The 22,470-nt window shown below is 43.3% G+C and overlaps 2 protein-coding genes across 8 annotated transcripts in view; one reads left to right on the forward strand and one right to left on the reverse strand.

Moving 5' to 3' along the window:
• Nucleotides 1-16,452, forward strand: part of sh3pxd2aa (SH3 and PX domains 2Aa) — a 95,874-nt gene extending 79,422 nt beyond the window's left edge. For 4 of the 6 annotated variants that reach the window (XM_008422262.3, XM_008422274.3, XM_081611690.1 and 1 more), the window contains 6 exons: nt 579-662; nt 5,103-5,220; nt 5,764-6,164; nt 6,713-6,762; nt 6,906-7,025; nt 8,080-16,452. In XM_008422262.3, the coding sequence (XP_008420484.1) occupies nt 579-662; nt 5,103-5,220; nt 5,764-6,164; nt 6,713-6,762; nt 6,906-7,025; nt 8,080-10,092 (2,786 nt within the window). In that variant the 3' untranslated portion in view covers nt 10,093-16,452. The remainder of the gene's footprint in view (nt 1-578; nt 663-5,102; nt 5,221-5,763; nt 6,165-6,712; nt 6,763-6,905; nt 7,026-8,079) is intronic. The other 2 variants (XM_017305858.2, XM_017305860.2) reach the window with 1 other exon arrangement.
• Nucleotides 16,453-18,639: 2,187 nt separating this feature from the next.
• neurl1aa (neuralized E3 ubiquitin protein ligase 1Aa) overlaps nt 18,640-22,470 on the reverse strand; it is a 64,924-nt gene continuing 61,093 nt past the window's right edge. For both annotated transcript variants that reach the window (XM_008422224.3, XM_008422239.3), the window contains exon 6: nt 18,640-22,104. In XM_008422224.3, the coding sequence (XP_008420446.1) occupies nt 21,863-22,104 (242 nt within the window). In that variant the 3' untranslated portion in view covers nt 18,640-21,862. The remainder of the gene's footprint in view (nt 22,105-22,470) is intronic.

Raw genomic sequence — 22,470 nt, forward strand, 5'->3', positions numbered from 1 at the left:
GTCTGCTAATGAGCTATTTTTTGTCTAGCGCTTTAGGGCTTTTGCTAACTTTGAAAACATTTAGTGCTCTTTGCTTCCCCTAAATAAATTTTTCCAGATAAATTATAAAGCGCAAATTTATGTTGCTGTTTTGAAAACCTTTGTCATCTTTGTTGAAATTGTCTTTATGGACTTTTAAGAACTCTTCAAGTAGTTAAACGTTTGTTTTCATGCTCTTATTTTGAAGGTAATGAAGGCTTTTTACGCAGCAGATCCGTTTCCTGTTATGTTCTCTGACTTGATGTAGCACTAAAGCATTAGTGAAATTAATGTTTATGATTAGTGCTGTAGCATTAGCTGCACCCACCACTGGAAACCCAAAATGGCTTCTGGATACCACGGAATAACTAATGGTTTGTTAAAGTTCCTCCTAGATGAAGAAAGACATTTCCGCCCAGTAATCCTTCACTTAGATGCTTAAATTTATTTTTTCAGTTCCTAACAAAACTTTGCCAAACCAAGCTTCTTAAACTAACCAATTATTTACTTTGTTCCTTTTATTTTCTCGTCTTTTGGTTGCTGCTGCTGCTCACCATCAGTTACTAAGAGAAGAAAGGCTCACCTGAAGAGGCTGGACCGCCGCTGGACCCTCGGTGGTATAGTTAACCGCCAGCAGAGCAGAGGTGAACAGACAGACACAATCCTCACATGAAAACCTGCATCAAACAACAGCAAACAGCTTCTGCGTCACATGGAGGCGACAGTGTCCTGCATGTCTCCTACATATTCACCAGGAGATTATTATTGGTCTTATGGATCATATCTACAAATCATCAGGATAATACGGCTCAATCAGATCAGAGTTTTATTGAATTTGCATAAATGTGTAAAAGTGTTTCCTAAAAAAAACAATTAAATTTGCTGCACCTTTTGTAAATCTCCTACTTACTTCACTGCATAAACATAGTTTAAAACGTTTAAACGTTTAACTGAATATTTAGCTGAGTTAATGTTTTGGTACTTTTGAAAGCTTTTACATTATGGCATCTAAAGTTTTCTATATTTTTAGGTTGTGCACATTGTCATTATTATTCAGAGTGAAGCAGGTGATGTCATGAAGTTTTAAAATATTCAGAAACTTTTGAATTTCAACAAATGTCACACACTTCCTCCAGCTTAAACATTATGATCTGTGAAGTTTTTAAATTTTCACCCAGTAAGTTTTAAAATCTTTGAAGTCTTAAAGTTTCTACAAAAAAAAGTCCAGATTGTGAACATCCAAACCTAAGAATTCGCCTCCTGGCAGAACATCGAGCCAGGTGTGTTTTCACACCTGATAGTTTGGTAAACTCCATTCGATTGACGACCAAAACTGCAACATTTGTCATATTTCATCTGGTGCAGTTTGTTTCCACACTGCTCTGTCAAACCAACCAAACCCTTTGTGCAACCTGTTCACCTCCTCGCCTGTGGTGGCGCTGCACCAAGAGCCGCTGACGGAAATGCTACAAAAACCTCAGAAGAAAACACTGAACACAACTTAATACTTGAAGAAATGTTGATAAAAATGGTTTCAGATTTTAGTGGTTGTAAGATTTTCCTTTTGTCTTTTGCAAATGTGCCAGACATTTGGTCAGTGGTCTTCTTCCACATGAGGAGACCACTGACCATTTTCTCTGTTGTTTTCACACAACAGAGAAAATATTTTTCCTCAAAGTTTCAAAGTTCACTTCAACTGAGCTAAATTCAAAAAGGATCAGAGTTCACTGATTTGATCCGCCTCAGAGTTTGATTACGCAATCACACGTCAAACGAACCGGCAAATGAACTAGAGTTTGATGAAATCAGACTAAACAGGTCTGGTATGAATGCACCGTTTGAATGGTTCAGTCAAAGTCCAGACAAAGATCCAATTGAGGACCTATGGTGAGACTTGAACACTACATATCCAATCAGACTAAACTTGAGCTGATTTCTCTGTCACAACCATCTCAGGTACAGTTTGTAATCAGCATCAGAGAGTAAAAAGTCAAACCAAAAGCAAAAACAGAGCAGCAGGAAAATAGAAAGCTCTCACTGGCCAAGGGAACTTTGCTCCATTAAAACTGGCTCAGACCTCCCAGCGGAACCAGTTCTGGCAACGATGGAGCCAGACATGCACCAAACCTGCAGTGAAAGGGGCTCCGGCAGAGTGTTGACTCAGCAGGGCAGAATACGAAGGCATACAGATAGTTTTCAGATTTTTACTTGTAAACACGGTAATTTTGTTTTGTGACAAAATGCAGGAATATTTAGACAGTTTGAATCCTGTTGTTAGGCAGTCTGCATGATCAGAGTCTTTTTCTGAGACGCTATGATAACATTATCCTTTTCAACAAACCGTTCAGTGCAGACCGCTTCTTACTCATCTAGTTTTGAAGTGTTTGCAACACGTTGGTTGCAGTTTCCACAGTAAGAAAACAGGCCTGCAATGCTGCTGCTGCTGCAGCTCCTCCTGTGGCCCCCGTCCTTCCTCAGAGTTTAGGCTTAAAGTAAACAACCTCATTTGCATCCTCATCTCTCCGCCAACAACAACTTGCTCTGGGATCGTGCCTGCAGCTGCGTATTGGGTGGCCAGAGCTCAGCACAGTCACAGAAATCTCAAATCTTTCTCCATCACACATGAAATGCTTCTCAGCTCAAAGTAAAGCTTTTCCCGCTGAACCCTGACAGCTTTAAAAACAGCAGATTAAACTAGGCTCTCTGTGCTTTACTTGGAAATCAGAAAATCACATGTGAGAATCAGCATTATCATTAGCATTAGCATCATTAGCATTATCCACAAAACCTGCTGATTTTATAAAGAGATGTATAATTCATTAATAAATATCAGAAAAGCTTAAATTTGGTCTGTTTCTGTGTGGAAGATTGCTAAGCTTCTGTCAGACTTAATAGCAATGATCAGTAATTTTCCATCAGTAGTTGTCTTGACTTTCTGAAGGTCCCATGAAACCTAATTTTAGATCTGCAGAACATCTAATCATTCCCTCCGTCGTTCTGATCTGATCCACCTCAGCAGTTCTTCAGGCTGCTGTGCAGGACTCTTACCTCACCAGATGTGTCTCCCAGAACGCCGAGGCTTGGCCCAGGAATGAGCTTATGGAAAAGTGCTAACGTGGGCCACAGCCCAATCAGGAGACTGGTTTTAATCACACCAACCTCAGCCTCCGTAGAACCTCTGAAATGAGTCACCAGGCTAGCTGTCGCCACCAGAGAAATGAGGACATTAAACCTGGAGACCTAAACTCGACTGGGTTCCAGTTCAGCTTCACTGCTGCTCAAACTCATCTTGCAGGACTTTCAGGTATTTGAACCTGCTGAATGGTTGAACCATTTTATGGCGTAAAAGACTTTTCATCTCTGCTTCACTGGAGGCATTGGGTCTGCAAAAACAGTTAGCTCCTTTATGTTTAGGAAAAGCATAAACATCAGGAATGGATCAGAAGGAGGAATGATTTGTTTTGGACATCCATAGACCTGGACCACAGAGGAGTGAAAAAATGATTTGATTTGGTAGGATCTGGCATGCTTAGAACAATCTCTAGCAGTGAAGCGATAGTAGTTCATGGACTGAATTTGTAAGGCGTTTTGTCATCATGCCCATCACTCAAAGTGCTGCACACTAGAGCAGATTCACCCAGCCGAACGTCGGGCGCCATGATGGGCGTTGGAAGTGAGGAATGGGACAGTGCACTGCAATCGTTTTCCAAGTTGTTTTTGTGAACATAGCCATGGCTTCTTCTTGTTCAAGTCAAGCTGTGGACTCAAGACACAGTTATGACTCACAGACAACAGTGTGTACATAATTTGGAAAAATCTAGCATAGAAACCAACCCATACCTTCCTCCTCCTGCTGAGTTGATTTGATCATTTCAACAACTTTGCCTGAATTCACATGATTTATAGCTACAAAACAATTTATGCCTCTAGGTATAAATAAATTAACCTAATCTAATAACACTGTCATAAAGAGCGTTTCCCCTTACACCAGAGCAGACTGAAAGGTGTGCAAAAGTTTAGACGCTCACCATGATTCTGACACTTCAGACTCATGATGCCCTCAGGTTCTTCTGCTAGATCAACATTTTGCCAAAAACAAGCCTTCCCAAAGTCACCACAGGTCTGCATCTGAACCAAATCACATCCAAACCTGTCAGTTACATGATGGAGTTAATTGAAGACGGTGGCCTGAATATTGCAGATAATTTACCTCTATAAAAGCCGCCCTGGGTGGTTGCCCATGTCGCCCATATCAAAAACCACCACTCATCAAAACAGTTGTCCAAAAGTAAAAAAGTAAGAGCAAATATCCTTGTGGCTGCACAGCATCCGAAACCAGAAGAAATTAAACTTAAGCAGCACCTCGGCCAACAGAAATATGAACACAAGTTTATAAATTGAACCACCCATCCATTTTCTTGCACCCTTGTCCCTTGGTGGGGTCGGGAGGGTTGCTGGTGCCCATCTCCAGCTAATGTTTCGGGCGAGAGGCGGGTTCACCCTGGACAGGTCGCCAGTCTGTCGCAGGGCAACACAGAGACACACAGGACAAACAACCATGCACACACAAACCTAGGGGCAATTTGGAGAGGCCAATTAACCTGAAAGTCATGTTTTTGGACTGTGGGAGGAAACCGGAGTACCCGGACAGGGAGAACATGGAGACTCCATGCAGAAAGACTGGGGCCGGGAATCGAACCCAGAACCTTCTTGCTGCAAGGCAACAGCTCTACCAACTGCGCCACTGTGCAGCACCTTATAAATTGAACCCATGGAGGGATTTCCTTCCCTTACAGGGTCTTTGAGAGGTAGCAGAGTGTGAGAGATGAGTAATGGTCAAATAGGGACCAGTCAAGGCAGATTTTACCTCAAATATCTTTTCTTCTGTGAGAAAAGTCACAAATTGAAGAGGAATAACAATTTCTCCAGAGATGAAGGCTTCTCCAAGGTCCAAAGACTCACATCAGCTGCAAGAAATGACAATTTACCCAGAGGAAGGAGCTTTTAATAAGGGTCCCATTTCTCACCCAAAAAGAAACCTCCTGCTCTTGTTTTGACTCTTCACCCTTCTTCTTCTTCAATAGAGGAGAAATATTTGACGATCCAGCCGTACACCAGCCAAGGCGCGGATGAAGTGAGCTTTGAGAAAGGGGTCACCGTGGAGGTAATCCAGAAGAACCTGGAGGGCTGGTGGTACATCAGGTTAGTCAACCAGAATTGTGCCATTGACTTTACAACAATCCCTCATACCAAGCATGCATGTAGCAACAGTGGAGAGGAAAAACTCCACTTCAACAGAAAGGAACCTCCAGCAGAACCAGAACTGGGCTCAGTATGAGCGACTGTCTGCCACGACTGACTAGGGGTTGGAGAAAATGCAGCATACGCACAAAAAAACAGAGTACTTTCTGCGTGAAGGCAAAGTAAAAGGTTAATAGAAGAAGAAGATGGTTGGCAGCATTATTGCAGCTTATGCTCCATTCGAGGGAAGAACCACAGCCAATCAGAACCCCAGATAACATGATCAGAAAAAACATGAGCAAGAAGCTGAGAGAACATACAGTTAGAGTAGGAGAACGTAGCAATTAAAAAAATATAGGAATAGAGAACTATGGAGTTCTAATACCTGTGAAAAGCATCGTGTTTGGTTTTATCTGGGAAGGATCCATGTAGAGATCAGACAGAGACAAAATGATCATCAAGACAAGACGGTAAAAGATTCTTCTTTGTCTGTTTCACCAAAAGATATTTAGGCAAGGAGGGGTGGGCCCCGGCCTCCTACTTGAAGAAACTAAAAGACGACTTCTCGCCTCGTAAGAAGACCCTGACTGGCCCCGTGGAGATCATCGGAAACATCATGGAGATCAGCAACCTGCTGCAGAAGAAGTCGGTCAGCGAGAAGGACATCCAGACAGACGGAGAGGGAAGCAACACGCCGGAGCGCCACATCACCAAGAGCGAGATCAGCCTGCCCATGCCCTATAACTCAGAAATCAACGCCGAGACGGGCAGGAGGCTGAGCGCCGGCCGGGACACCAACAGCCCCTGCCTGGGGATAGCTGCCAGTTCTGCCCTGAGCGAGAAAGTCAGAGGGGAGCCTGGCTCTCCAGCTGTGGCACGAGTGGCTCCACACAGAGTGGAAATTGGTGAGGATATGTCCTGAACTTTGAAGCTTATTTGACTTTTTACTCCAGAGACAAAAGCAGAGAATCACCTGCTGTAAATGATGAAGTAGTTTTGGCAATGAAAAGGTAAAAAATGTCTTTGTGTGTAGGCTTTGAAGCTGTAGGTAAGTCCGACTGGTGGTGTGTGATGATGGTTATGAAATAAATTATATTTGCTACGCTAACCTGCTTGGTGTGATGGAGTATTAGGGAAAATTTTTTAAAAATGATGGGAATAAGGCCATAAAATCCCAAGAATCATAATATTACAAATTTATTCTGGTAATACTATGACTATACTGTCATATTTATTCTTCTAATAATATGACTTTATTCTAGTAAGTTCTTTTTTTTCTCAGTATGGCCCTAATGCTCCATCGCAGCTTGTAGATCTAACATGAGGATTTTCAGAATTTTTGTGGGTTTTGTTTTCTCTCACAAACTAAAAATTGTGTGAAGTTTCTGTTTACCAGATTTTATTGCTGCTCTGTTACTCTGACCAGACTGAGGAGATTTATTGTGTTTTTCAGGGTCTCCAAATCTGAGGCAGAAACCTCCCCCAAGAAGAGAAGCCAACTTGGTGAGACCAATCACAAACTCCCTGCTAACTAAAAAAAAAGAGTCGTAATTTTCCCCTTAACTGTAAAACATATTGATTTTATATGTGTTGCATAATTTATAATGAATGGTTGCATGAATCCATCTTCTTTACTTTCCTTTTAGGGTCTCCAGTTACCAAAGCCACCAGAGCCCCCTGCTGTGGAAGCAGAGTATTACACCATCGCAGATTTCCAGTCCTCCATCTCTGATGGCATCAGTTTCCGTGGAGGACAAAAGGCTGATGTAAGAGGACAGATGCACAGCGTTGCTGCAGAGATGAGAGACGGCTGATCGCATATGTATGTCAGCGGAGTGCGACCTTGAGACGCGTTTTAATGAGATCATGTGGAGAGTTTCCTCTGCAGAGATTTGGGCGGAAAGATAACGACTCTGTTGGAGAGATCCCTTAGGGGGCTTCATGAGGGACTCGTGATTATAAACAAGACATTAAACATCATGGGAGCCATTTGTGGAAGAAATTTATTAGCATTTAACAGCATATTAGTGTCGTACACTAACCGTTTTTTATTATTTCACCAATCAGTATTTTGATTAATACATTTTCTAAATGCTTTTTCCTCCAAAATGTCCTCTCTTAAAAAAACAAGGCCCCTATATTTGAATTTAGAAATGAAATGCTAGAGTTTTTAGAATGTTAAATATTATAAGACTAAATAAACTAAAATAGACTTTGTAGAGAATCAGTGTCTTCTATTGCAATATAGTGAATCCCAACCAGTTTGCAGTTTGGTATTCACAGGGTTTTCTTTGGAACAAAACTCCAAATTATTGGTGAAAAGTGTGCCACAGATGTTTTCCTAGAGCACATCTAAAATATGGTAAAGAAAATGCAGCTTAGGAAGCTGAAGTACCAGACACAGTGTTACTTCACCCACTACTGGAAAGAAGCCAATGCAGGAGAAAGATAAAGATAAATCTTTATTTTATTTTTGGGGCTGATTGGTCGAATCCCCAAGAGTGGGGAGAAGGAAGAGCTGGATGTTAATGTCTGATGTCGCTTAAAGATTGTTTCCACTGTGCATTTGAATGCATAATAAAGCTAGATTTATAGTTGACACATTAAGCCTGGGTGAAGAGGTGCACACCTTCTGTGCCGTTCCTACACATTGATCTCATGAACTGTTGTACCGACTGGTTGAATACCTCCAAATTTTTGTAACCTGCATTAGGCGTCAATGTTTACAAACCTGAAAACTCTATTTAGTTTAATCCAAGGCAAAATTAAGTGCATGTGACTTGGACTGCACTAACATGGGTTTGTTTGTTTGTTGTGTAGGTGATAGAGAAGAACCCAGGAGGTTGGTGGTACGTGCAGATTGGGGAGATGGAAGGCTGGGCCCCCTGCTCCTACATCGACAAGCGCAAGAAGCCCAACCTCAGCAGACGGAGCAGCACTCTCACCCGCCCCAAAGTCCCTCCACCGGCTCCCCCGATCAAAAAGCAAGACTCAGAGGAGGCCCCCCAGCCTCTGAACCCTTCCTCCAAAGCCGCGGAGCAGCCCAGCAGGCCAGTGTATGAGGAACCGGAGTACGATATTCCCGCAATCGGATGCGAGGGTGAATCTGACAGTGAATTTCTGAAGAACGAGCGCTCCCAAGAGGTGAAAACCAGCAATGTTGTCTCTGAAAAGTACCACAGCTCCCCTCCGTCAAGTAAAGCTCAACCTCCGGTTTGCAAAGCTTCCCCAGTTTTCGCTCATCGAAGAACCTCGTTCAGATCTGTGGAAGAGGTCAGTAAGGAGGAGTGTATCTATGAAAATGATGGCTTCAGACTGAGCAGTGGCCTTGAAGGAACCAGAGTTAAAGGTTCCAGTGAACCCAGCTCTCCAAGGAGCTACCATTCCTCAACAGTCCCAAGGAAACCTTCTGGATCTTCCCCTCTAGCTGGTCTAACCAGGAAAACGATGACGCCAGAGATGAGCAGAAGAAGCCAGACACTTGGCAGACATGTTGACATGAGGTCTCAGGACAGCAGCCCTCACTCTTCATCAGACGAACTAGTCAGAGGTCCAAAGAAAAGTTCCGCCCTTAAGCGGGATATCGAACCAGGAATCGGTCAGAGCCCTTCCACCAGACCCAAGCCGTCTGTCAGACCTAAACCCCTCCTGACCAAATCAGAACCCCAGAGCCCTGAGAGAATGGACATCAGCTCTCTGAGACGGCAGCTGAGGCCTGCCAGTCAGTATCGACATACCCTCAAACCGACTCGCGGGGATGACTCGGAGACAGCTTCTGTTATCTCCTCAGAGGGCTCCATGTGTTCGCGCAGTACGTCCGATCTGTCTTCTGTGTACTCTAAGGGGAGCCGAGGGGACTCGGATGTGGAAGGCCCTATTTTGTACCGCTCTGTCGATGTCTACAAGAAAGTCCAGGACTCTGAAATCAGCTTTCCGGCAGGAGTGGAAGTTGAGGTTTTAGAGAAGCAGGAGAGCGGTTGGTGGTACGTCCGCTGGGGCTCAGAGGAGGGCTGGGCTCCCTCTTATTACCTTGAGCCTGTCAAGAAGGTGGGTGAGTCAAGTGTTTTGGAGTCAAATGGACAAAGAAATAGTGGGAAAAAGTCCAACAGCCTGGAGAAGAATGAGAAGCATGTTTTAGCCCTGAATAACATCAACATTCAGGGTCTGACCCAGCAGCACCAAGGATTGAGAGGAAATTCTCCTCCGATTCCCTCCAAGCCCCCCGGAGGCTTCTCCAAACCCTCCGGACTGGTTAACGGAGGTGTACGGATGAGAAACGGTGTGCGGCAGGTGGCGGTCAGGCCCCAGTCTGTTTTTGTGACCACATCACAAACCTCCAAGGATTCCTACTACATGACTGGTTCCTTGCGGAGAAACGAGTCCCTCGGCAGGAGTGACCACTACAGCTCTGGTTCTGCCACTCTCGGAGTTCGCAGAAATGCCTCCTTCAGTACTGTACGACCCCACGTTGTCGTCGAAAGCCAGACGAGGCCAGTTGAGCGCTCTGGTCTGGGATGCTCAGGAACCGCCTTCAGCACCTCCAATGTCCCTGATGCCTTGAGCAGAGTGAGCCAGCGCAACGGGATCCCAGTGTCCACAGTGCGTCCCAAGCCCATCGAGAAGAACCAGCTCATCCACAACAACCTCGGCAGGGATGTGTACGTGTCCATCGCAGACTACCGTGGCGACGAGGAGACTATGGGCTTCACTGAAGGAACATGTCTGGAGGTTCTGGAGAGAAACCCCAACGGATGGTGGTATTGCCAGGTGCAGGACAGCCTGCTCCCCCGCAAGGGCTGGGTCCCGTCTAATTACCTAGAGCGGAAAAAATGAAACCCAGACCCCCTATATGATGTCTCCATAGAGCTGTGGGCCGTGAGTCCTTAAGAATGTTACCCCCAACCTCCCTTAAGCAATATGTCCTTGATAATGTAGACTTATGAAAAGATGGAGGAAATAGGAAGGAACACAATACATTTTTCAGAGAATGCGAGAAGGAAACAGAACACCTCTGAAGCAGGAAGGCAGAGGAAAACATTGAAATATTAAGGGAGAGGTTTCGATTCTGCAGAAGCCAAGCAGGATACTGGGTTTGCTGATTATGATGGCCAATAAGTGCCTTTTGTGTTTGATCACCTGATGGCAGAACTTTGAATCAACCAAATCTTTCTTCAAGAGTGCCATAGTCCTGCGAACACCACCAAGAGTTTTACTATTACCGGTTCAGATTTCCAAACATCCTGATCCCCGTTTCTGATCAAACCGATTGAAGAGCAGAGATCGAAGATGACGACTATGAAATCTCTCTTTTTTTTTTTTTCTGTCTGTTTCATTGTCACGTTTTGATGCAAGTCTTCCTCTGAGAATTATTTCTGCCGTCTTGGAACATCTGTTTAAAGTTCAAACTAACTCTGATGGCCTAAACTGGTGCTTACATTCCTCAAACCTGTGATGATATTCAAACGTGTATTTAGTGACGTGGAAAAACCTGGAAGTTGGATATTTAGTTTTTTTAACGTATGCCTTTTAGACCAAAATTTCAGACAAAACAATTAGCTTTTAAATTTTAAATCTGTTCCTGTATGTGTTTTGTTTCATGTGTGTAATATAAAGCTGCTGTCACTGCAACATGTGAAATAAATCCCAGGGACTCGCTCAAAATGTGATCACACCAAATAGAAACAGCTTTTCATTGGCAGAACATTTTCTACTTTACCTGTTATTTATGGTACAAAATGAACAGGCTTTTAATTAAAAATATTTAAAACTTTTTCTGTTCCTGGAAGAACTTGACATGTTTTCACAAGATTAAAGAACAATGGAAACAATATGTAAAAAAAATAGTAATGCTGTCCAATAGAGTTTTAATAACTAATTTTAATGTGTTGAATAGTTTTTATTCAATAAGTATCCTAATATCCTGCAAATAAAACTGTGCAATTATGGACACAAGTACCAATAATTCCTCATAATACATCACATTCAGAGTTATAGCTGAACTTTCAGATTCATGATCAACGGATGTTCAAGACAGCTGAAATACATTTTCTGACACACTTAGGCTTTATGTGTATTTTATTTTATTATGTTTCTGCTGGACAGTATCATAATCTCTAACAGAGTACATAAACTGCTCAGAGTCTATTTTAACGAAACCATAAAGTTTCTTTCTTTGCTCTGTGATTGCACAACGGCAATAATGAGGAACGAAGTGGTTCTGTTTTGGAAATTAGTGCACTTTAAAACTTTTTTGTGGTGCATTAATGTAAAGATGCAGTAACTACTCAGCATATTATTTATTCAATTTTTTGTCATTTTTATTTAAATTTGCAGCTCAAACTCTTGATGTTTTGGTACAATTGGCGAAACAGAGACCTCGTGTGGAGGTTGAGAGGTACTACAAGATTTTCTACCTCAGTGCAAGAATGAAAATGCGCTGCTGGTCAGTGAGTATCTCAGAAATTTAACTTTCTTTTTCAATCATAGTGCAGCTAAATTTACTGAATTGATTTGTTACTATTTAATTTTGTATCAGACAATTTAATTTTGCATTTCTTTATGCTGTGGGCTGCAACTTTAGCAAAGCACGAGCACTTCCTTCATCTTTATTAGTCTTTACATAATGCCTGATTTAAAAGCATATTTATTATGAGGTTTTTATGATTTAACAATCAGCATATTCACCCTTTCTAAGGATCTATTCATCAAATAATTATCTGGGTCTCTGCTTCAATCAGAGTTCAAGTATATCTTGGAGATTGTTCATGAATTATGGAGAGGGAAGTGAGAGCTCTGCTCCAGGCTGCTGAGCTGGGCTGAGCTGGGCTGAGCTGAGCTGAGCTGAGCTGGGCTGAGTTCGGCTGGGCTGAGCTGAGCTGAGCTGAGCTGAGCTGAGCTGGGCTGGGCTGAGCTGGGAGGTGAAGATCTTGATTTTGTTCTCCTTCCACCTTCCATCCTTCATTAGTTATGGATCATAACTGAAAAGAACAAGACACAATCATTTCCTCCAGTAGGGGACTTTCAGGGTACGGCACCTTAAACATAATACTAAGACAAGTTAAGAACTGAATTTCTTACATTGTGTCCCATTACAACCACAAACCTCAGCTTCCTTATTGATGTTTTATGTTGTAGACCAGGGGTCCCCAAAGTGGGTCCTGGAGGTCTGGCACCCTGCATGTTTTAGTTCTCTCTCTGGTGGTAGAAACAACCTTCTCAGCATGTCAATGTTCTTCTTAGGCCTCCAATGAGCCATCATTTGATCCAGGTGAGCTAAACCAGGGAGAGACCTAAAACATGTAGGATGCCGGGCCTCCAGGACCCACTTTGGTGACCACTGTTGTAGACCAACAGAGTTTGGAGAATAAATGTAAAGTGGAAGGAGGCCAGGAACATCATGTGTAGGGGCTCCGGCTCCTCGATGCCGGATTGTGTGGAGATGGTCGGCTCCTCAGGCTTATTGCTATTTGTCCATCTCCTCCATGTCCAGTTCTTCCTCCTCAGCTACTAAAGACAAAGGTTTTCTAAAGCTACAAAGTTAGAAAACCACATTTTACTGCACTTACAATAAGTTTTAAAATCAGTCGGGTTGGAAGGAGAGCATCTTTGATCAGCATTTTTCATGTCTTGTCACCGATTTGCTTATGGATTTAGGTCTGGACTTTGACTAGGCCATTTTAACAGCTGGACATGCTTTGATCTGAATGATCCCACTGTGGCTCTAACATTAGTTTGGTTGTATTGCTGGAAGGTGAACCTCCATCCCAGTGTGAAATCTTACAACCTATGCAGCTACATGACAATCGGGATGATGTACTTTAATCTTCTGCCACACGAAGTTTGGTAGTTTTGCTTGCAGGTCAGGAAGTTGGACATCGTCTGACTTTATCCAAGCAACTTCTTCCATTTTCATTGATTTCCATTAAGGTTTGTGGCTGTAGTGTGACAGAATATAGAAATGTTGCTGTTACCTCTGTGATCCGAACCCAGCTGACTTAAAGGAAAACAAGCGTTGATGTTTCATCACTGCAGCCAAAGTGAGGATGCTGATTGGTCCCTTTATGACGACGGCATTATGTAAATGTGTTGAATCACTTCAGCTCATGTTCTGACTGCATACTGCTTCGATTGATTGCTCTGAACCTTTGTTCAAGGGAATCTTTCTGTACCAAATCTACATTTGCCTGTGCAGCATTTAACTATGCTTTAGATTTCTTTTTTTTCTGTGTTTTATTTGTCAAAAGTTGAAATGTACCCATGAGGATATGTGCAATAGACAGAAACTGCGCCGCAGATGTAAAAAAAAAAAAAAAAAAAGTCTGCTGGGGATGGACGTCCCGGATCAAACCGAGGCCCTGAAACACATCGGACCAAAGCGGGAGGATCTCCACTGAAACCCGCTCCGGAGTCACATCACATCCAACTGGCAGCGGAGAGCCACGGGCCCCGTCTTCAGGGGCCCTGAGCGGCCCCGCTTTGAGCTGTCACGTTCGTGCCTGACTGGAGTTTTGAGATTTTTGTGTGTTGTTGTTTTTCCTCGCCCTCTCAACCCACAGGAGCGTCTCTGCTGACATTCCCCCCCTCCCTCGCTGTCAGACCCAGTCAGACCTCCTCGCCGCCGTTCGCCACAGTAAAGGTGACATTTGGGAGCGTAGGTGATGGCGTGCGCTCGCTGACGTCAGCCGGAGAGTCTCGGCAGTAAACAAGAGACCTGAGAGACGAATCCTCCTCCAGGCCATTTCCGCTCCATCCATCATCTTCCAGGATGTTCACCAAACAGAAAAATCTGTTGTTTTTCTCAGCGCAGAGCCCCCAGCAGGCCGCACTGACGTGCTACAGGTCAGCGCACACAGCTCTCCGTCTCGTTAGGGGCTAGAAAGCCTTCAGTTTGAATACTTTAAGTCCAATTTAAGGAATAAATCTGCTGCTGAGAGTTGAATGAAAAGCTTGAAACTATTCAGAGCTCTGGAGGGAATGTTGAAGATGTCCAACCTTTCAGCTTCAGAGCTTTACAGTTTAAAACACCTGGAAAAAAACAACTAACTCGGATATGATTTCTGTTTTCATCTGGAAAGAAAATAAACTTACGAAATTTGGAAAAGAGAACATTTGGCAAAATGTTTAGCAGGTTCATGTGAGACAGCTTAGTTTAACTATGAACATTAATTTAAATCTGTCTAAAGATTAAATCTGGTAAAAGTTTAAACTTGCTGGGAAGAAATTGATCATTTTAGATCAATTCCTGCTAATTTGCAGTGAAAAGCTGCAGTTTCACTATAAAAGTAAAAAAATGTTAATGTATTTCTTTCTGGGATTAACCATGATTATGTAGAATATGGCCACTGAAAAAGGGAGATTCTTACTTTTTTCTCAGAAGATTAAAGTCAAAACTGATTTGGGGATCACCTCACACTCAGCTCAACTGGGTTTTAGTTGAAAGTTGGAGAAACTTTATTCTGTTTAGTTGCTCTTCTGTTGGTTTGCTTCCCAGTAAATCATCCAGTCTTTCCAGTGTTGTTCTGGAAAATGATCCTTAGTGTCTGGATACATAAACTGCACATAAATAAACTGTTTATTCGATGAGTTTTTTTCACAGGAACTATTTACATGTTCCAGCGGAGCTACAGCTTCCATCTGAAACAGTGTTGACGCGTCGGGATTATTCCCAGATCCGACTGGATCCTGGATCCAGGATCCTGACAATCATGCACCATGGTTGTCAGGAAGATCCACGGATAATAAGTTAGACAAAATTATCGACAGGTCTGCATCATGTTGCGTTGGCTTTATGAACCACATTCTGAATATTTGGGAAAATTTTATGTTTGCATCTTTTTTTTCTTTTTTTTCAGCAAATTGCTACATTTCCATTTTATACTTTCTAAAACTTCAAAAATCCCATTTTGTGCAGCTCTCCTGTGATTCCCTCGTTGACATTCTTTCAGTCTGAAGTGGAATTAATGGAGAATTGGGAATAATTTGAAGCTGCTCGTCTAACTCTCAGCATCATTCCGGAACAGACTTTTTACCCGAGCGTCTCTGAGCCGCAGCGAAAGGTTTGTGGACCTGGTGAGGATCTGTTGGTTTCCATCCACCTGCAGCTCTGCTTTCCAGATCCCTCTGGACGTCCCAACAGTCCGTTAATATTCATTTAAAAACAGTTGGTGAAACGTCACACTTCCTCCACACAGCTAAATTTCCTCTTCCTCTTGGAATGTCCTGGTTGTGTCAGAGAATGTTGATAGGATGTGTGTTTCAGAGCAGGTGTGTTCAGGTGAAGGAGGATGCAGGGAGACGGGAAAGCATGTTGGTCAGCGTTTGAATCGGATTTAATTTCAGATTCCGCATCTCCCTGAAGTGTTTGAGGAAGTTTTTGGGAAACAATAGGTGTGAGCCGGTCTCTGTCTTCGCTTTGCTCCTTTCTTGTTTTGTTCAGAGGAAAACTGAAGGCGTTGAAGTGGATGTGGAAAGTTTCTTTGCATGTAATGAAACCAAGTTTGTGGAAGGAGGGAGTGTTGGTGGTGAGAGGAGCAGGTTTGGTTGGAGAGGTTTAGGAAGTGAAGGTTGAGGACGATTCTGCAGGTTTTTAATTTACTTTCTGGTTTAGTTTAAGAGATGGAGAAGGAAGAGGAAGAGGCTGTGTTGAGGAATGAATCTCGCTGCTGTGGCTATTTTCATCCGAGTCCTTGGTTTAATTAGGACAATGGTTCATCTTAAGTAAAGTTGAGTGTGCGCATATCCCAGAGGTCCTGATCATTCAGAGAACAGAATTCATCTCCTCCCTGCTGTGGAACGCAGAGTGCCAAAAAAATCCCACCGGAAAGTTCCTGCAGATCGTAAATCCTGCTCTGTAAATCCCGACAGAGAACCAGTTTACCAGCCATGCTAACAAACAACTGCAGGCCTTCAGTTGGACCAAACGAGGTGCTACTCTTCCATGTTTCCTCTGTTTCTTTCTCTGCGTTGGGTTAAAGCCTCGCCGACTCCTTGTTTTCAGAAGACGTGCCGTGAGGACTGAAAGTCCGGATGTTTCCCGATCTGAGACCTTCCCTTTTGAAAACAGGGCCGTTTCTTATCTCCAGCTTCATTTTGACGAGTCTCGATGTCTTTCTCTTGTTTTGTATCTTCTACATGTTTACATTGTATCTGCCCAAAAGATAAACAATATTAAATGTATTATCTTTGCTGTTTTCACTCGTCTCCTGCTCATTTGCATCATTTACCGTTCATTAGATCCGGGTGTGTTGGAGGAATGATGCATCCAAACGCTGCCGGACAGTGCAGGCCCAACATCAGGACAGGAATTGAGATAAATGAGCAGCGAAGGTCCAGAGAAAACCAATATTAACTTTTTATATAGTTATTTTTAGACAGTAGGCAATTAAAAAATTCTGTTAAAATTAATATCCCACTGAAGAAAATGTATTATATCCAAAACAACAAGAAAGTTAAATAGCTTAGTTACTATTATGAAAACAATAAATCATGTTTTGAAGATTCATGCTGATTTTGTGGCTTTACCAATTTTTCTTTTACTGTATTAAAAGTAAAAATGACCGCGCTGTGAAGGTTGTTGGCCTGATCCACACTAACCACAGGGTGAAATGCCTGGACATCGCCACGTGGGGGAGCTCTTTCTCCAGCCTGTGAATGACGGCGGGTTCCAGGTGAATAAAGCTGCGAGCTTCAGAGTCGATATCTGCTGACATTTGGAATGAAATTCTTTTGTAAGCGGCTCTTTTCTTCTAAAAAGCTCATAATGTTGGATGTTAACGTTGAGAGATGATCTGCGGCAGAGATGTGAATACTCAGATGAACAATGGTAAGTGCGCTCACTCTTTCTTTTCTTGTTATAACTCATCTTCATAATCCTCAGCCAGTTCCTTTGTGTGGAGACGATCTGAATCAGGTACATGAAGGAGGTAGAAACTTCAGAACGCCTTCAGCTGAGCCTTCACCACCCTGGGGTCAGGGGTCAGAGGTCAGAGCAGTAGCGGTCAGAGTCGGACCGGGGTGAATGACCGGGAACCTTTATCCTCAAATAATGAAGCTCATAATTTAAATCAAATTCAACTCAGAGCCTGGAGCAGCTAGCAACTGCTGAAGCTAGGTTTATTGTTGACAGTTTTTGGCTTTTCTTTCCTCTCTTCTTTCCATCCTTCTCACTTTGCCTCTTCATGGAGCTCCACTCATGTTAACTTGGTCAGTAAAAATGCTCTAGGTAGTTCGCCATCTGTCTCCAAGTGAATGATGATGACGTTGGCGTTTTACTCAGAATACACTTGGAGACAACGTTGGCGATCCTCTTCTAATTTTGAGTGTCATAAAGTTAAATGTAGGGGTAAATATAAAGCCAGTCATGTAGCACAACATTTTATTAAATATTTTACACCCACTATGTTACTAAAATCTGGTAAAGTTTTTAGCAACAATGACTGGGGCAGCCTACTATATAATCTACTGGGGGCCCTTACTCAATAGGAGAGGGCCCACCTTCCTCAGCTCTCGGCAGCCGCGATCGAAACCTGGACGCCCGAAGCCCCCCCACCCCCGCACCACGAGCCAGACGGGAACACAATGAAAAGCTACTGGCGCCAACTCCAAAACAACGGATTTAGCGGAAGCTAATGTTATTACAGTGAAGATAGCATTCTGATATCCATCCATCTTCTTGCACCCTTTTTCCCTCAGTGGGGTCGGGAGGGGTGCTGGTGCCCATCTCCAGCCAACGTTTCGGGCGAGAGGCGGGGTACACCCTGGACAGATCGCCAGTCTGTTGCAGGGCAACACAGAGACACACAGGACACACAACCATGCACACACACACTCACACCTAGGGGCAATTTGGAGAGGCCAATTAACCTGACAGTCATGTTTTTGGACTGTGGGAGGAAACCGGAGAACCCAGAGAAAACCCACCATGCACAGGGAGAACATGGAGACTCCATGCAGAGAGACCCGGGGCTGGGAATCGAACCCAGAACCTTCTTGCTGCAAGGCAACAGCTCTACCAACTGCGCCACTGTGCAGCCCAGCATTCTGATATCTGCTGTGAAACACTAGAATCCCCAAGCACCAATTTAACATACCTTACTCTATGAAGCTCTTAGTTACTGTATTTATGTTCATATCTTGTTCTCCACTGTCCATGTCCTGTTTTGGTCTTGTTTGAATTAAAGTTGTTTAAAAAAACAGACATGGAGTCGTCACCCCTTCAAAATAAAGGCATGAAATCCACTAAGTGTTTTCAAAGTTAGGAAACATGAACAAATTATTTCATTGACTTCCCCTCTACCATCGCCAAACTACAAGCACAGAATGAAAGAGAAATTGATGCATGTTACTTTCTACTGATAGTATTTTAATAATGAATCAAAAACGTTTGGTTCAAACACATCTGGAAAGTTTATTAGCCACAATCATCCAACTCACACTGCTGCTTTAAATGAAGAAACAAAATACAGATTTCTGTGTCACCAAACAGAGCATATACGTCGTTTTTCCAGCTTCCTGCAGGAACGCCAGCAGCGTTCCACTCAGAAGTTCGTTTGGTCCCAATGTTCAGTCTGGGTGAACAAAAGGAGGGTTTCATCTCAGGCGTGACGCGAGATTTAAAGAAAGAAAGTGTAAATGTGCAGCCGTGTGAGTAAGCCGAGCGCCATCAACATCAAATAGATGCAGGGAAAAAAAAGCACACACACATGAACCAAAGCAGTCCACACGTCAGTGATGGACAAATAAATATTACATTACAGGTTCATAACATTCAAGGAGCGTCTTGAGTTCTGTGCCTGAAGGATAAGAAAAACAGCATCACACTGAAAGTATAAAATCATTTACAAGTCAATGTCTGACAGACAGACTGCAGGTTGGGGATTTATTCCAAAAAGTAACAAACAGAGGGCAGCTTTTTGATTTGGTCTGCACAGAGTAAGGAGAGAGCAACGCTGGCCTAAACACTTACAAGATTACAATCAGTAGCCTCATAAAGTGACGTTTCCATTACTATACACTGATATAATAAGTGCTATAAACACAGAGGCGGGGAGTGAGGGTCCCTAATGCGGCTAAATAAACACCGTAAATTACAGCAAACACCTGAAATCGGGTTTTGATTGTACTGCAAACGTCTCCACAGCATCAGGTACAAACAAACACATTTCTGATCTCATGGTTTCAATAAAGAAGAAAAGAAGGAGAAATCTTAGGAGCAAACGTAAAAATAAAAACACAAAAAGGTGGTTCTTTTTCCTCAGTTTAAGTGAATACATTTCTTTAAACTTATAAATTAACATTCAGATGTTGGGTTAACACTTAAAGCAGTAGCGAATTCAAACCAGAGCGTTGGAGGAGGGCGAGCGAAACGTCCCGGCGGCAGCAGCAAAACTCAGAGCCGTTAATTCATCATCTACAAACGGATAGGGCTACGTTCAGAGCACCGCCTTTCCTCTCACTCTTACATGCTAGAACTTCGAATCTTCTGGTCCCAGATGACCTTTGACCTCTACCACATTACGGTCGTCTGGAGGAGAAAAGGTGAACCGAAGTTTAAAAGCTGTGTGTGATGAGCACAGATGATCCAACAGCTGGCAGAACCACTTTGACGTTAACTTCTGCACGTCTCGGTTTCACTACAGCACCGCATCAGGTTGAGGTCTGGACTTTGACTAGGTCATTGTAAAACCTGGATTCTTCTGTTTTTCAGCCGTTCTGTCACATTTTGGATGGAGTGTCAGCCTCAGTTTGAGTCCAGAACACTTTTAAATGCAGAGGAGTTCATGACGTCTCCACGTTGGTCTCATCCGTCCAGAGGACGTTGGTCCAGACGTCTTTCCTTCAGCTGCTCCAGCCGTGACGTACCGAGGTTTTTTTAATTGTCCTGTTATGAAGCAGCTCGCTGACTGCAGCCTGTAGACTCTGAGACGGCGCCCTTCAATGTTTTGTCATTTCTTTGACCTTTGGACCGTCGCGGGGTGGACACCGGGACGGCAGCTGCCCTAAACGTTGTCCGCTTGAAAAATGTTTCTCTCTGCAGAATGAAACGGTTTGGAGATGATCTAACAGTCGCTCTAAAGCAAGGGTGGGCAACTCCAGGCCTCAAGGGCCGGTCTCCTGCAACTTTTAGACGTGTCTCTACTTCAACACACACCTGAGTCGAATAATGAAGTCGTTAGCAGGACTCTGGAGAACCAGACTGCACTTAGGAGGTGATTCAGCTGTTGGATTCAAGCGTGTTGGACCAGGGAGGCGTCTAAGAGCTGCAGGACTCCGGCCCTCCAGGACCAGGATTGCCCACCCCTGCTCTAAAGTCACCGGCTGATTTCCAGAGCTGATGTCTTTCCATCCTTTGTTCTAAAAATCTGTAAAAACTCCAGAGCAACAAAAGTCCCAGGTTTTTTGGAAGAGTTCATGGCTGCATCTGATCAACAACTTTCCTTCTTTCCACCTACACACAACGTTTCCATTTTGGTGGGAGGTTGTTTTTATGCAGATTTAAGACTTTCTACAGAATGGATGATCATTTGTTTCCTGAGCTGGTAAACCTTGGAATTATTACTACATTTTCTTTTTACAATAAATATAAATTATATACTAAAAAAATTCAGGGCTATAAATCATTGAAATATTTAAAGAAATAATCAATTTGAACTTTTCTTTTGTCCTTCCACTAAACTTTCAGTAAAGGATCTCTGCTGCTGATGAAACTTCTGTCACAAAGTGTATCTTACATCTAAAATATTCAACAAGGAAAATGGGTTTCTACAAAAATAGTTAGATTTGGTGTGCTTTTAGTTTCTCCTCTGAGTGAACAGCTGTGGCAGTCTGAGCCACACAGCAGCATCGTTTGGTTCTCCATCGGGGTTTTTGGAACACAGAACAGGTTCTGTGCGTTAAGGCAGGAGGCTGATGGCAACAATCCTTTAACTCTTGGGATGGGAGGATTCTTTATATTCAACACTCACAGTGTGTCAGGCAGATCTTTATAGGTAGAATTTGGATAAAAATTGTATTCAGAAATGGCAGCTGGTCCTGAGGAGTAACCAAATAACTGTTTGTGTTTTCTGTAAGAAATCAGAGCTGCAGATTTTGCAGGTTTGAGATTGTTTCAGCAGATGAGTCTCAATAAATGCTGATTTCAGTGCAACACACCACACTGCAGAGCAAGCAGCTAGCTAGCACGACAATAGAGCTACTGACGATTTGAAATAAAACTACCATCAAGGTACGTTAGATTATACGAGTACAAGAGAGGTTACAATCCTACTGGAGACTCAGCACCGCTGGGCGTCTCCAACACCGAATGTCACGATAAAGCAGCCGAGCTGCGCCCAGTAGCACACAGACACAAGTTGTGACGTACTGAGGATGACGTGCAGCAGGCGTGCTTCGCCACGCAGAGCGTCAGTCAACATGTGGAGGAGCCGTCAACACATCCAGCCCCAAAGTGGCTCGGTAGTTTCAGCACAAACAGGCCCAAATCACAGCCAAAGGCTCCAAGACCAGATGAGTTCAGCTTCTTCCTCACTGGAAGCTTTCTCCAATCCCAGAGGAGGAAAACAAAGTCCCTGAACGTCACCGACTGTTGGTCAGACTGAGGCGCTCTTTACGTGCTGCGATACGTCTTGATGATGTCTTTGATCTGTCTCCTGCAGATGGGACAGCAGGCGTTGGACATCTTCTTCAGCTTGAGGCCGCAGGCGTAGCAGAGACACATGTGTCCGCAGGTGTAGATGACCGAGTCCACGGCGTTCTCGTAGCAGATGGAGCACTCGTCGGCCCACGGGCCTTGGCCCGACGGGAACGTGGGAGACTTGGGGAGGCTGACCGGGGAGCTGGGCGTCGTTCCTGCAGCGACAGCACAAAGGAACCAACATCGTCACATTTTATTTATATGTTATTTTATATTTTTCTATTATAATTGTGATTAATTAGTTACAAACCCTGCAATAAACTTGGTTAAAATTTTGCTTGACGTTAATGGAAAATCATGTGTGATAATTTTCTTTCAACTTCACAAACATGGAACAATTTGTTGATAAATTCTCTATGAAAATACTAATGATTTGATTTTTGCTTCATCACGTATTAAAGTTTAAGGGCGTGTAAACAGCAGTTTTTCTTTTCTTTTCTCCCAGTCCTGTTTTCCTTTGCTTTGGGTTCTGTTGGGACATCTAGTGGTTACTGGAAGGAACAACAAAAATACCATGAAAG

This window comes from Poecilia reticulata, chromosome 1 (genome assembly GCF_904066995.2).
Source record: "Poecilia reticulata chromosome 1, P_reticulata-male-v2, whole genome shotgun sequence".
Classification (NCBI taxonomy): Eukaryota; Metazoa; Chordata; class Actinopteri; order Cyprinodontiformes; family Poeciliidae; genus Poecilia; species Poecilia reticulata.